Source organism: Alligator mississippiensis, chromosome 7 (genome assembly GCF_030867095.1).
Source record: "Alligator mississippiensis isolate rAllMis1 chromosome 7, rAllMis1, whole genome shotgun sequence".
Taxonomy (NCBI): domain Eukaryota; kingdom Metazoa; phylum Chordata; order Crocodylia; family Alligatoridae; genus Alligator; species Alligator mississippiensis.
Genome location: NC_081830.1, coordinates 78,321,190 through 78,337,755, shown reverse-complemented (window position 1 = coordinate 78,337,755; position 16,566 = coordinate 78,321,190). Strand labels below are relative to the sequence as shown.

General features: G+C 42.0%; 1 protein-coding gene across 4 annotated transcripts in view; it reads right to left on the bottom strand.

Annotated features, from left to right (window-relative positions):
* NAALADL2 (N-acetylated alpha-linked acidic dipeptidase like 2) overlaps positions 1-16,566 on the bottom strand; it is a 1,094,482-nt gene that overhangs the window by 157,951 nt on the left and 919,965 nt on the right. For all 4 annotated transcript variants that reach the window (XM_059731159.1, XM_059731157.1, XM_059731158.1 and 1 more), the window contains one exon: positions 15,835-15,930. In XM_059731159.1, coding sequence (XP_059587142.1) covers positions 15,835-15,930 — 96 coding nt within the window. The remainder of the gene's footprint in view (positions 1-15,834; positions 15,931-16,566) is intronic.

The window sequence follows — 16,566 nt, the reverse complement described above, 5'->3', positions numbered from 1 at the left end:
CTTCTGGTTGGGGGGGGGCCAGGGCTGGGTGGGCGGACCTTGCTGCTGGGTCCTGCTTCTGGCTTCCCCTAGATCTTTGACAGACAGCCAGAAGCAAATAAATATTAATTTTCTAAATTTTTTATGGGCCCCGCAGGCCAGATAGAATGGCCTGGCAGGCCACATCTGCCCTCTGGGCCATATTTTGCCCACCCCTGCACTAGGGAGAGGGGGGGTTACCACATTATTAGTTCCCATATGATTTAGGTTTTGAGGGTTTGTAGATCCAATAGGTAAAACTTAAATTTTTATTTGACATCCAGATAATTATCTTTGTTTTAGTACAATGTGGGGGGAGGGGAGGAAATACAGGTCTACTCATGCAGAAGTTGATAACAACAAAACCAGAAGTTAGTAAGTAAGGAAATATTGAATATTTGCAAGCAGGATATCATAAGCAGCATATTTTTGTTCAAGGTTTTTTTCAACCTGTACATTCTTGGTACAAATTACATGACATTTTTCATGTGCGAGAGCAAAGAAGTTCAGTAAGTGTGGATACTTGTCTGCCCACTTATGCCTCAGAGGAAAAGGGCTGGAACATATAGGCCAAGCAAGGACACTACACTTTTACCCGTATAAATGATTGGAAACCACTCTATACCTGTGACAGAATACCATCCCTGTCTCTCTCCAAAACTCTGCTACCTGACAGTTTGGTTACCATGGTCACTCCTCTGCCCCATCTCTTCATGTGACCCTGAGTTGTAACCTGAGCTGGATACATTCCTGAGAGAGGGGGGGTAACCTGCTCCCTCTGCCTACGTGACTCGCATCACATACCTGGGTCAGGGCTTAAGATCCCTATTGTTCTTAGCAATGCCAACCTGACTGGGAGGGGCTAGAGACCCTGCCAGTCTACCTGGCAACCAGGGATGCATTTCAAATTGGTTGGCTGGCAGCCAACAGTTGCTGGCCTTCATTGGACCAGGTAAATGAGGTCATAAGGGCTATATAAGTTAAGGACTGCCCAGGAAGAGGGGCAGCAGCCATGATGAAAACTCAGAGACAGAAGAGCTGGACCATCTGAAACTTGCTGTCTTGAAACTCATAATCAATGAACTGCCTGCCTCCAGAGAGAATCTCCACCTGCCTCTGGATGATATTCGAGAGTGAGCTACCTGAGATCTAACTAGATATATAGCTTGCAGTAACTCAGATGTGTGATCAAAGGCTACCCAGCCACTCTGTTTGCTCTATGGGATTTCTCTGATATTGCTCTACCCTGTACGCTATTCCAAACCTACTCCTTCTAACCAATGAAGTTCTCCTTTGTACCTAGCGTGGGAGACTTATTGGGAAAGGGTCTAGATTATGCCTTGAGGTCCCCTTGGTTTGGCTGACTAAGGGAGAACATTATTTATGCTTCAAACTAAAGGAAGCACCCTAAGTTCTTGAAGTGGCTCAAGTACCCTTAAGGACTACTAGGCCTGTGTTTCCCAGGGGGCACAGGGCCAGCATCAGTCCAGATCCTGGGTGGAGGCAGCATTACCCCCAGGCTAGCAGGTGTGCTCCAGGAAGGGGGTCAGCCAGACATGAGGCACCCCCAGGCAGGCACTCGGAGCCTGGAAGGTGTTCGGGTGCAGTGAGGTGGGTGGCTTAGTGCAGGAGCACCCCCTACTGGCTCTCTACAATACCCATAACAGAACAGAAGTTTGATGCACACAACCAGTCTAGACCAGTAACAAAACAGAAGTTTGGCACATGTAGACTAGTTAAATGATGGCATCCAAGCTAAGATTTTCCACCTCCCACCCCCAAAGAGCAAATGCGTGTTCTGTTTACTACTGATCTAAACTTCGCCACGTACAAAAACCAGATAACCTAGATCAATTCTACCTTGGGCTTTTTGGATGTCTGTACCTAGTTATATAGGGAATGTTCATGTCACTAACTCATCTATAGTGCCTGGGCTCTAAATAAAAACTAGATTTCAATTTCCAGGTCTTGCATTCAGCTAACTTGCATTCAATTCACTTTAAGGAAAGTGTTCATTTTGGAGCATCACCACTGGAGAATACTTGTATTGAACGTATCATTTGTACCTCAGTAAGAGAGTAGAACTGAACTATGTGAAAGAAAGGATCAAGAGGGATTTTCTTCTAAAAGCTGAAAAGTCAAATGCTTATTACTGTTTTATTCTAGGACTTCTGAACCACATCAGTGATTAAAGTATCTAGTTTTAGTTTTTGCAGCTGCCTAATTGGAGTGCAGTGTAATCTACATCACTAACAGTTTCCTCGAGAGGTGTCTGTCAGCAGTTATAACTCATCATAGAACCAATTATGTCATTCTCTAGCACACCTTTCATCATTGGGGTCCCTGCTGAATTAAAATTGATAGAAAATTTTTATTTCTGAGAATCTGAGAACTGGCAAGTGGCCCCACTGACGTTCCCTGTAGTACTGCCATGAGAGGTCTTGGAAACTCACAATTCCTAAGGAAGACACAGGGATGGATCCAATACGCAGTGGCACAGAGACACCCCTTCCCCGCTCCCCCTTTGATTCCTGTTCCACCCAGCAGCTGCATTAAGGGAGCTTGATCCACCTGGCACAATGCCGGGCTGGGCTGGAGGGAGAGGAGAACGCTGGTAAAAAGGACACCTGGGAAAGTGGCAGATGGAGAGATTTGAAGGGGATAGGGTAAGCAGTGGAGAGCCCAGCCAGTCATATGCTGCTTCTGGGCAAGGTCTCATCCCTCCTTTCCCCCTCCCCTCCACATGGCTAGTGCAGCTGCTGCCATTGGGAGGAAACCACCTGGGGAAAGTCTCTTCCCCCTGTATCTCCTCCATGTTGCCAGCACTGCTGCTGCTGCAATGAGAGAGCAAACTTCCCACTCTGAAGCCATCAGGGAATGCATTAAGCAGTGTGGAGTCCAGAGCCATGCTCTTCATAGTGCAGCTATTTTCCATGCATAGCTAACTGGGCTTCACATCCCAACCTGTTGCAGCTGCACTTAAATTGCTGCATCTTAAACTAAATAATAAAGCCCTGGGCCCCTAGCATATTAGTAAAGCCCTTAGGTTTTTTTTAACTGGAGAAAAATGTGTTATTCAATGGCACACCATACCACCTCCACCCACCTTTTGAATATCTTAGAAAACCCATGGCAATGCACATTCCTTTATTAAAATTAACCAAAAATACAAATGCATTTTCTTAGTATAGGATCCTGGGGGCCTCCCAGGGCAGCAGCAGCACCAAGCTGGCCATTTGGAGCCCCTCCAGCAGCCAGAGTGTGGCTCTGGCCAGCCAGACTCTGGTTTCTGGTGGCACAAACTGCTGCTGTGCATGCTGTGTCACTTTTGTTTTTAGCAGTGTTGTTTTTTGATCTCATGGTGTCCAAAAAAACCCAAACACTGAGCTGCAAATCAGCAGCACAGCAACCAGGTGCGTGTGCATAGTGTGTGGTTTGCAGCACTTCAAACAGGTTTGAGATGCCACAAACAGCAAATGTGTGCTTGTTGGGGTGCACCCAAAAGTGCCGCTTTCTGTACTGCTTTCTTTCAGAATTCTATCGATAACATTTATGGAAACATTGAATAAACTGTTCTTGTACATGCTCGATAGCTGTACCATTTCACATAAGTTATACCTATGTGCGAAGAGAATCACATACAGACTATTTGCACTAATTTATGTATTTCCCTATACTAATATTGTCTCACTCAGAGAACAAAACTGATTGAATATCCATCTCTTACACTGCCTTGAGGCCCCATTTGTGCTACTCTAAAAATGAGCACTCAATTCATTCCTACCACTTTACCACCAGTTTTTCCATTTTTAGGCAGCTTGCATATTTTACCTTTTGTACAGCACCTTTTTTCTCGGACTGGACCTTTCAGCAAACGACCAGGGTCACATGCATGCTAATTTGACAGATATCCTGATCCAAAAAAATCTCCTACGCATCCTGCTTATACATTTACCTCATCATTTAGACATTTATTTACCATTCATTTCACCTGGCATACCCAGAAACCACCTCCTCTCCAGATAAATAAGCCCATCCATCTTATGAAAACTATAGGTTTGATTGTCGTCCTTGGGACTGATTGCCAGGAGCAGTAGCTCTGGTATTTATGGCAACATCTGCAATTGCTCCATGATGTTTCAACACTGAAAACTGGCTGTTATACTCCAAGAAGCTCTCCTCTGGCTCCTGGTCTTCAATTTGTGTCCTGGCAGCAGACCTCAAGCCTATTCTCCTTGTAGGTCCCTTATACAGATACAATGAGCTGTTTTGGGGTTTTTTTTATAGAATAGCCTCCGGTAGACGTTACAGTTGTTTTAAGCATTATATAGTTGCTTAATAGCAGATAATCCACACACTATTTCACAAAGGTTCTGCTATACTTCTGTCTGGGGTACCGAAGACTTCAATTTGCACCTTAGGCTGCCCGTCTGAAAACCATGCAAGATTTTCCTTCTTGAGCAAACCCTTTATACATACACGTACAACCCTTAGCTAGCAGCAGCTTGTATGTCTCACTCACAGAGCACATTGCAAACTGCAAGCAGTTCAGCCCGCATAACCTAACTAGTCCATGGCTTCTTTACCTATATGACCAACATGCAAGAATAACAACTGTTATAAGGTTTCTATGCTTTGAATAGCCAGGGCCTGGATTAAGATTGGCAATAAACTATCCAAGACACAACCCACGTTCTTCTGGAATCAAATAGTTTGGGTCATAAATTTTCCCATATGCATGGCTCTATACATTGATAGCACCCAAAATGAATACAATATTTCACTAGCCACCTGTATTCAATTTACCTGCAATTTTGAATTTGATAATGCATATCTTTCAATTCTACAGCATCCTCACAGCTGGGTTTGAATGGATAAATCCCGATTTAGTGAAGTAAATAGTGTTTTTATGATAATCACTATCCAGTACATGTTATTGCTGAGAGTTTAACATTTTCTCTGTTTCTAAATCTCAATTTCATATGAGAAAGCTACTTTGGCTTCAAGGAATATATACCAACTGTGTCCTAAAATACCAATTACTGTGAATCTTCCAAGAGACACAGAATCATTCCAATCAAGCCCAAACTGGTCGTCGAGTCATGACTATAATTTAAAATGTATCTGTTCTCACAAAAGCAGCTGAAAAATAGCCTCTTTTAAGTGTTACAATGGTGTGGCATTGCAAGCCTGATGGGTTTTGACTTAGCAAGGGAGATATGTCTTTTCCCATTACAATTTGCAGAAGGAAATTAAACAATTATGCATAGGAGAGATTATTGTTAAAAAAAATGCACAGCCCCCCCCCCCCCCCCCCCCCAAAAAAAAAAAACCAACAAAAACCTAATGCCAATTTGAAGCACTAGCTCAGTGATTCTCAACTAGCATGCCGTGGCACGCTGGGGTGCATGGAGATCCTTTCAAAGGTGCTGGAGGGTGCCAATCAATATTAATATTGTTCAATGTGCAAACATGATTCGCAAGATAAACCCAAGATTTTCAATAGGAATTCATAGGGTCAAAAACATCCTGCCCTGTTGTGGTCTTTCTGAGTTCTTTGCAACAGAAGAATTTTTTTTATTATTGTTCTTGTAGCCAAAAAATTAGTGAAAATGAATTGCTGGCTTTTTCCAGGTGTACCTCAAATTTGAACAAGGGTCTGGAGTCTAAAAATGTTGAAAAGTAGTCATTAGCTAATGGGCACACAAAAAATGGATCAGCTGAGACTTAGAACTCTTTTAGTTTTAAATATTGTATATGGAATACTTTTAAAATGAAAGTTCAAGGCACTTGATTTAGAGCATATCTAAATGAAATATTTCAATACTCTCAAAAGTCCTTCCAATTAAATTAAAATATATTGAATTTTGATGATTTTTCAAAAATGACAGGGGAACCAAAATGACACTTCTGATGGAAAAATGCTTCTGTGGAATGTCCTTGACCATCCTAAATCAGCTGTTAGCAGCCCACTTCCCCATCTCGTTTCTACCATCTTTGGACCTTTTTTTCAGGAATTTGCAGATAAGGCGAGATAATCAAACAGAAATTGTAGTTGCACTGACAGCTTATTGATAACTTATGTGTATACACGCACGTACATAATACATGTTCTGTTTTTATAACAGCAGATCATTAATTGGGCATGCAGTTTTAAAACTTTGCAGACGATGTATTGATTTTTCTCATTGTAAAGTATAGCACATAATGATAACATAATTGGAGAAGCCAAAGGGATTTCTGCATTTACAAAACATACATGCGGTTTTGAAAAATGCAGTGATATTGGCAAATATATCTTTACTTTGTTTTCTTCCACTCTAGGGAGGAAACTAGGATGAGGAAGGAGGAGCTGGATGGGAAAGGAACATTATTTTTTGTTATTTAGGTTACACTTTGTCTGAGTTGTCAAACAAAGCACTGAGAGTATGTGGACTTAATTTATAATGCTATTGCAAGCTGCACCCATCTAGTCACAATTAGCAAATTAGACATTAGATGATCGTTTTAATTACAATAGAGTAGGACAAATTCAGGATAGCAGAGGTACAAGCCCAAGATTTCCAATTCCATTCTAGTTCTACAGAAATGAGCAAAAAGGGTTCCACCAATTGGCATTTTGTATACATCATTAATGACTATCTCTTGATTCCAGTATGCAAGGCCATTTCTTCCCATCACTCTCTGTATAAACAGGAAACAAAGTCAGGCAATATAATAACTAATATCATAAATCCATGGACCAAACTGCCATACTGCCTTGAACTGAGCATTGTTAAGGATTGAGTAAATTTTCTTGTACCTGCACCAGAATTTCTAGGGTGAGATCAAACCAGTACAATATGGGAAGGAAGGCATAACATATATGTGTTCAGTATGGGCATAGCCAGATTTAAATCATAATTACTCTGCCAGTCCAGTATGTTTGGCATACTTGTAGCCATTTCCTCAGTTAATTTTTGTATAGACAAAGTGTTTTTAACATCCTGTATTATTTGTTGAAAGGTCAATTTTGATGATTAACTTCAGCTTAAATAAGGAATCAACTCTGCTGACAGTCTCATTTTGGGTAATAATGGGCTTATAAATAGCAAAAGAAGTTAACTGTATAAGACATATCTTTAGAAAGCTATAATATTTGCAAGTAATATAATGAAAAACAATAAACTACACTCTCTCTGCCAGAAAATATATAGCCAGTATAAAGTCCTATTTCAGGAACTGAGGTTTCTTTGAAATTTAATTATACATTCGTGAATGAATAAAAAGGGGAACACATGTCTGTAACATATCCCTTCTGAGAAATGGGAGGTGTTTTAAAAACTTATGCCCTCAAAAATAAATTCAGTTAGTGACAATTTTATTCTTTATCAGAAACAACATTCTGAATACATTTTTAATTTTCTCGTTTGTTTGTTTTTTTACTTATTTATTATGTGAAGAAAATGCAGCGGACATCTCTCCATGGAAATACTTTGTTGTGACAATAATTCAATATTAAAATATAGACCTGAGAATATATAAAAAGACATAACTTGAGTTCATCTCTTCAGAGTACCATAATGAAAATATAAAGTATCCTTTCAGATTAAGCAGCAGCATTTAAAATGTGTAGTTAATGAAATAAATGTATAACCATCTTTCTTTACCTCCTAAATCCAAGCCATATTTCCACTTCAGAGATGCCAGCAAGGAAGTAAGGCTTGATCATTCAAACTGTAAGTTATACCGGTGTTTTCGTGGTGTTTAGAGAACTGTATCAAAATTCTATTAGCATCATGAATACAACTTCCCTTTGAAACTTAAAAGTCCAAGTGAAAGACAGATACTTTCTCTTTTTTAATTCATAAGAAGCTACCAAACTCTATTTTCAAAGACACAAGATGAAATGACATCTCGGGAGATATCGTGTTTCTTCATTCCTATCCACTACTACTTCTATATTTTCACTGGGAAAAAATGTAGATACCTGTCTCTCTCTCTCTGTTTTTTTTCCAGACAGTACATTATTCTAAGTAAAACCAGCAAGCATATGGTAATGAGTAAACTAAAAAAATATGTCTAATGGTTTGCCTCATAATAGGACCAAAAAAACAAATCCAAAGCAGCAAGTCACATGCAATATTCACAAGTGCAATATAACAGCTGAATTGTACTAACACTCATACAGTGACCATGGATAATTGATGAAAAATGGAATGGGACAGAATAGGTACAATTTAAATGATCTATATCTTCCATGTAACTGGAATTTCTTCTCCTTTACCAGATCAGACATTTCCATTAAAGGCAAACTGAAATGTGTTTTTTCTTTTGAGAGAAATAAAACTTTATTGATTTTTTCTCCCTTGAGGGGATCACATTGAAAATCAATATGTATGCAGTATACAGAGGGTATTTTTTTGGCATTAGGAACATGCAGATGATATATCAACTGAAAGATGTTGGTCTACTCCAGACTAGGAAGAGATCTGAAAAACACTGGAATGTCAACAAGTGAACAGATAATGCAATTATTCTTTCCTAGACTTTGCTTCCAGTCTATTTAATGGCTAGCCACGTATTTTAAAACATTAAAGAAGATGAAGCAAAAAGAACATGAAACCGAATTGTGCCCAATAGATTTTCATATCAAGAATGTCTGTGAACATCAAGAAAGGACTTGAAGGTCCAACCATAAATGAAGAAGCAGTTGGGATGTTCTTTGGAATGCTGTTGCCTCAGGTCAACATCAATGTTTGTGCAATCCTAGATTACTATATTTTAGCAATCCTATGTTATAGGATAGTTAAATCCTATAACCTGATGACTGTAATATTGCTCTTTCTGCTATTCAATCATTCAAACTTTTTTTGTCTACATCTCCCTTGTGTTTGCATTTTTTCCTTCACTCTCTTTGGGGTTTTTTGCCTACTATATAGGATGGTGAATCTTCATTTCTCTCATTCACATTTCAAACTCCAGTAACTGTTCTCCCTCTATTGCTCCATGTCTGTCCTCCTCTATCTTTTCATCTATGTTGTGTTCTTCCCAGGCAGCCTCATGTTTTAGAAAGTCCTTTAGCCTTCCCCTCTTTATCCTTCTTTGTCTTTTTACATCAGTTCCTCCCCACAGTGATTGCAAAGGAAATTCTGCTTGATTGCAGAATCAGTCCTCAAGCATATAGCCTGTCTCAAGTAAACTCAAATAAGCGCATGGACTAGGACATCTGTATGCATGGACTACGACATCCGTATGTGTGAAAGCTAGTCCAGAACTTATGTCCATACTTAAAGTTCTTGAAAGTTCAGCATGCTGTGTCCTGAACACAACAAGGAATAGCATAAACACGCCAAGTGCAGGGAGGAGTGATGAGTCCTGTCTGACAAGGTTCTTTGCGTGAATCTGATATCTTTTATTAGACCAACTTAATAAAAGATATCAGATTCACCCAAAGAACCTTGTCTGCCTATGTCCTTAGACCAACACGGCTACAACCTACACCCTTGAGTCCTGCCTGATACATTTGAGATTTTCTGAACAGACTCTCTGTCCTTATTTGAAATCAGTAGTCAACAAGCATGAAGACAGTAAAAAGACTATGAGCATTATTTTCTGATCCTAAAGCACTTAACTTTTTATGCAGAATGAGCTATATGAAAAGATGCCAGCTTTTAAACTTCCAACACCCCCTCTACATGTGCCGGTAAAGGTGCGATTGGATCTAATGTATGGTCCACATAATTGCATCTCCTGCCAATCGCATCTTATTGCCAGTGCAGGGGGAGTCTGATCCTCGGCTCCACCTGCATTTATAAGCAGCAGGCACCCATGGCTGGGAGAGCCCTTTTCTGAGGGGTCTCACAGCCGTGCAGGCCATGTGCAGCTGGGACTGAGAGACCCCACAGCTTCTGGGGCTCCGGGTCCTGGCCAGAGGTGACTGGTAGGTGGGCACAAGGGGGCACATGCCCCCCCTGACAGGGCCGTCCTTGCTGCTGACATCACCGGCTGCTTCTGCAGGTGCTCGCCAGACCCGTCCCCACCGCTGGATTCTGCGGGTGGTCACCCCGCCGCCAGCCCCATCCCCGCCGCCAATGCTGCCGCTGGCTTCTACAGGTGCTCGCCAGCCCTGTCCCCACTACCAATGCTGCCGCTGGCTTCTGCGGGCGCCCCCATAGACTCAGGAGGCATGAGTGGCCTATGGTCTTGGCTGCACCTCACAAGCAGCAGGGGCCCAGAGACCCTGCAGCTCACACGACTCTGATCCTGGCTGCATGTAAGATCCCTAGCTACATGTGAGGGGCAGCCAGGAGCCAGAGTTCTGTTAGGTGCAGGGCTTTCAGTCCTGGCTACAGCGGAGGCATAGCCAGGACAATGAGCCCTGTGTAGGCCCAGAGGTTTCATGTATCCCCGAGTCTTGGGTATCATAGCAGCTGCGATCCCCAAGGCTCAGGGGTTGCATCCCTGCAGCTAACAGCCCCACCAGCTAATAGATTAAAAATTTGAGCTTGATAGCACCCAGCTATAAAGTTATTACATATTTTCAAGTTCTAACTTTATAGCTGGTTGGAGCTTTTTATCATGTGAAAGCTACTTTGCTTGTGTAGCTGATCTTAGGGTAACTGCACAATTAACCAGTTAATTGCACAATACCTGTAAAGTATAGAGGGGGCCCTACTGACAGGGATATTTTAAAAACAAACAAGAAGAGAATATGGGTGATTTTGATGTCTACCATATTGCCAACATCAAGTGTTCAGAGATCATGAGACAGTATATAAAGTTCATGAGGCTGGCTTAAATTTCAAGAGATTTAGAAATTCATGAGATTTAAAATAATAATTCATATAGGGTTCTTTTTCTTTGTCACACTGCTTGTGGGTACTTTTGAGTCACATTTTTTAATTTTGTTTCTGCAACAAGCTTGAAACTTTAAGAAGAAAGCTGAGGGAAACCTGAAACTATCACAATTCCAGAAGTTGGACCTTAAACAAATTTACATATATATCAAGGCTTGCAATATAAATGTGAGAGTTGGTAACACTCAAATTTCCAGTTTTCCAGGCTGTTAATACCTAGCAGGGCTTTTCATCTTCATCCATGCTTCTGCATTAAAGATTCTTAGGAACTTAACCTTTTTTCTGTAAAATGCTTTTATGACCTTCATGATATTTATTTACATGAACTCAAATTTGAATGGTCTGTATCATTTCCCCTGGAATCCAACTGCCTACATTCAGGCTTCTAGTATGACTACACCCTTTTCCCCTTCCTATTTGGTATACATATACTGTATAAAAATATACACATAGACCTACTGCATATTCTGAAAATTGACATCACTGAATTATGTTGCAAAATGGTAGCCGAGTCAGAATACTGTACAGTACATTAATGCTACTATTTACTGCAAGCATAGTTAGAGGCTTTTTTTTCAACAGTTATCTAAATTTTGAAAGGCTTTTCTTCCCTTTTCTTCATAATAACTAGTACTTTAAAATAATTAAAGAGTAGGTACCAGTAACATAATGTATAAAAAGAGCCATCAGGCGGAAGGAAGTTGGATGTATGGAAATCAGTGTCAGCAAAAGTCCAGTGAAAAAGATGCTAGATTTCATAAAGTCTTCTCAGAACCCAGACTGCATTTCTTGTTTGGACAAGCAACCACAAGCACAAAATGTATGTCTAAGAGGGCACACTTACATCTGCAAATGCTACTGGATGGGTTTACTCCAGGGTAACATACTCTAGAGTAAACACACTGTGGGTAGGCGTCTACATGTGATTTGTAGGACTGTGCGAAGCTTTGGGTGGTGATTCGATTCGGAGGAGATTCGGCCTGATTCGGTGGCCAAATTGTTGAATCCAAATCGAATCAAGGGACCAATTAAAAAGTCCAAATTAATTCAAAGCTCTCCGAATCTTCAGAAAAGATTCAGAGAGCTTCGATGATTCAGACAGTCTCCATTGGCTGCAGCAGGGTGCTGAAGCTGGACTAGGAGCTGGTAAGTAGAGGAAGGGGAAATGGGGGAGAGGGGAGCCTGCTTCCCCCTTACCCCCGCCCGTTCCCCAGCCCCCACATGGCTGCCCCACCCACTCCAGCTCCCGGTACTTAGAAAAAAAGCCCTACTCACCGGTGCTGCCGGGCAGGGGGACGATCCCTGCTGCCCCCACTGCCCCATGCCATGTAGGGGGCTCTACTACAAGCTCCCCCACCCCCCCACGCCCCCAGCTTCCCCATGGCTGCACCGCCTGCCCCAGCTCCAGCCATTTAAGAAAAAAAAACCAAGAAAAACCCCGTGACACACCGCTCCTGCAGTGGCCTTGGGGCTTTGGAGGGCTCATGCAGAGCTCCCCACATAGCGTGGGGCAATGGGGGACAGTGGGGATCACACCCCACTTGGCAGGAATGGTGAGTCCAGGGGGTTTTCTAATTTTTTTTCTTAAAGGGCCGGAGCTGCGGTGGGCGGGGCAGCCATGGGGGGAGGCTGGGACAGCGAGGGGGGCGGCCATGGGGCTCATGCAGAGCCCCCAAGCAGCATGGGGCAGTGCTAGCTGCCCCTATGGTGGATCAGGGCAAGGGACTGGGACCTGCCCCATTCCCCATAGCTCTTTCCAAGCCCTATTTCCTCAATCGCCTGATCCAAGCACAGGGCTGGGAAAAAGCAGCAGGGCTGAGACCTGTCCCAGACCGAGACAGTCCCTAGTCAGCACCAGGTTGCATGTGCAGACTTTCTAGTGCAGGCTGGGGCTGGCCAGGAATTGTCCTCATCAGGGGAAGGTCCTAACCAGCTCCAGGCTCGGAGGGGAACTCTCCCCCTGCAGGGAGCTCCCAGCCCCTGGGAGCTGCCTGCTGCCAGGGTAGGTTCCACCACCAGAGCCTGGGTGGGGACAATGCAGAGTGGAGGTTGAGAACTACATACTGCCAGGGCAGGGGGGACATTGTCCCTGCCTGGGCTCCAGTGGCGGAGCCTGCTGCCAGCTCCTGGGGCCAGAGAGCAATCTCACGGCCCCTGCTGCCTGGCTGACTGGGAGCAAATTTGCTCCCAGTCAGCCGTCTACATGTGCCTTACTTCACAGTAATTACTCGGCAGTTAATTTTCTATTTGCAGGTACCAAAGTAACTGCCAAGTAGAGCACATTACTGTGCAGTAAGGGTCTACATGTGTAGATGGTGATGCTTAGTTCACAGTAATTTGCTCTACTATGCAGTAAAGCGTGTAGATGCACCCAGAGAAGACAGGCTTGCCAAGGATAACTAAACATGTCACCTCAGACACAAATAGCAGGATTTAGTGAAAAATACAGACTTTATGATAAGTAACACAAATTTGGGGGATTTCATTATCACAAAAAACAAAAATCCTGACATCTAAGGACCCCCTTACACAGGCAGGTAAAGGCACAATTAACACATAATCCACACAATCACTCCTCCTGCCATGCTACACGTACATGGCAGGAGGCATAATTGTGGGATCTAGCATAAGATCCTATCACACCTTATGGCCGATAAAGGGGGAGCCTGGGATCACCATCTTTAGCTGCGGTACTCCCATCCCCAGTTGTATGTGGGGTGCCCCTGGAGCTGGGAGATTGCAGCAGCTGTGGTCTCTCAGCTAGGGCACAGGCTACACATGCAAATTATAGCTGGACAGGAACCACCTATCAAGTTATTACACATTTTCCAGCATTAGCCAGATATTTGGTTGGACCTTTTTAAGGCATCATAGTGAATTTGTATGTGTAACTAGTCTAAATTAGTTGCACAATTAGCAGGCAACTACACAAGAGATGTAACATGTAGAAGGTGCCTAAAAGATTTCCTCCTTACCCACATGCTTAGTTAAAAGGAAGCTTGTACACTGAAAGAATATGACATGCAAATTTTTCTTTTTTAATAATGGAAAGACACCAAGGCTTTGTCCCCAGTGCTCCTGCCTGTCTCCACCCTACAGCCTCCAATTTGGCAGTGACAAGCCTAGAAATTCAGTGGGAAGAGAGATCTTAACAGAAGTAATAGGGAGCACTACATCAGTGAGATGTAGTGTCAACACACATATTTTTACATTTGGGTGAATTCAGCCCCTGGCCCTTCTGTAAACTGAGCCTGTCCCCATGTCGAAATCTGCGTGCGGACAAATACTCAAAGGAGGACATTCACATTCCTTATCTCTATAAAACTGCTTTTAGACACAACCTGAAAGTATAATGAAAATAAACCTTATCATTTTGCATTAAACCTTATCATTTTGCATTGTACATGACTTTTATACAAGAGGCCTCCCATGTCAATGGGAAGCTACAAAACTACAATAAAATCATATGCAAACTTCAATATATTTAGAGGTAACTGTCATACTTAGAGACAACGGTCTTATTTCCTTATTAAATCATGTTCTTCTCTACTAATCAACATGCACTGAGGAAGTCTCAAAGGCAGATTATTCATTGTGGTCAAGGTCTACCATCTAAGTATGATTAATTAATTATCCATGTCTTCCTTCAGCCCCAGGGTTCAAGGGTAGAATTTGAGCATCACCTTTTAAGTTGCTTTGGCATCAAGAACCCATGCTATAACCATCTTTCCTTCCAGACAGGATCAGAGAGGACTTTCCTATTATTCCTGACCCTTAATCTCCAGTGCTTCCAGACTGCCAGGACTCAAAAGACTGTCTCAGCTTTTTTTTTTTTTTTTTTTTGTAAATCCAGAGCAGTTACTGTCTATCTTGCCAATGCAGCTGCTCTGACTACATGCTAACTCTGTGCACTGACAATCCTCGTAATTTTGTTGTTGTTGCTGTTAAAAAAACTGCGTCCACAGCAGCTGCTTTTCTAAATGACATAGCTCCAAATGCTCAGAGAAATCTGTTCACAAGGCCTGAATATTTGTAGCTTATATGAAATCCTGTTCTTCCTTAAGTTATCAGTGTAAAATGTGTCTGAATCCATTACGTTCAATTTGCTTGAGTCTTGCATCTTGTTGGAGCTACAGTTTATTGGATGGATGGAAGGAGGAAGGTGGAAGAGAGGACATGTGATATAAGGAGGAAGGTGGAAGACAGGACATGTGATAGGGTCATGGGAAGCTAGCTGGGCTACACTATTGGGACACAGGACTGAGCCTCAGGCCGTACTGGAGGGATGAGAGGGGAACAAGAAAATATGCGGATACTGTAGGTAATCATTGGAACTTGCCAGAAGGAAAGACAATGACACTATATGGAGAAATATTTCCATCCACTGACAGCTCTGTCTATGGGCCCTCCAGAAATGCAAAGTCACACAAGTTATTGTTGGGAAGTCTTTCTGCAAGGGGAAGCTGTGTGGTCCAGGAAGCAGACAGGCTAAGTTGCCTTGGGGATATTCTAATTTAGTAGATTTCTTGAGGAGCCTCCACTGACAGAAAATCATTATGTCCTAGCCATAAATGGTAAGTATTTCCCTCTAGTAAACTCTCAGACTCCAAAACTGACGGTGATGAAAGTGCTATACCGTGCCAACGAGTGAGATCTAATTCCCTGCAAAAAGGGCAGCGATCCCCACAAAGTGTCAGCTCTGTACAAAATGCTACTGACCACCACACAGGAATTACAAAAAATATAACATTTGCAGGATACTATATTTCAGTTGTACAAGACAATCAATATACTCAGTAAAGCAAGTACCAGTGCTAATTTGAACAAAAAGCCTGTGTTAGCTTTTAAGTGGGAAACAAACAGATCACTAGGAAAGAGGTATTTCATCTTTGAAAATTACTTCTCTGATTCACGAGCATATTTTTCCCCATGGAAAAAAAATATGTAATTTCAAGTGAGATACCTCAATTCCAATTACCTTAGCAATGATCTCATGAAGGCTGAAGGAAGGATCCATCTCTTCAGTTACTGGTGTATGTGTTGGAAAAAGAGCTTCAGAGAGAAAGCCTGGACCCTGTGAAAAGGCAAAGGGAAACCAGTTAGGACTCTATATTGATTTCCCTCTTCAAATGCTTATTGGATTTTCCTTAAAGATTCAAAAGATTCCAGATTGTTTTCAAGTTTTTGCTGATTATTCGACTTTGTTTTACAGATCTAATTAACTCCCTCCAAGTGTCTGAAAAAGATGCCAAAGTCAGGTGTGTAAGTCCATTCCCAGAACAACAGTTGTCTTAGCAATTCTACTTGCAAACACGGCTGAGTCATTGCATAGAAGAAGAGATATCTTCACTGCTTTCATTTTAAACTAGCTATAACTTGACATTTGATTTGAAGAATTGTGTTTATCTTTCAGATCTATTTATATGCAGCAATTATGGATATATGCATATCTCCCATGCAACTGTGCTCTGTGTGTACACAGTATTCCCATCTACATAATTTGTTTTAAATCACTGAAATAAATACCCTGAAATCTTATATTTTGATGATGAACATTATTTTAACAACAATGTCAACCTGACAGGTAATGTTCAGCATGTGAACTTCTTTTTGTGAAAAAAGCTGTAAAGAGATGTATGTTATCCCTTGGTTGTCACAAGGAACAACTTAAATTAAAATAGATATTCTGTCTATAATAGATTGTGCTTTA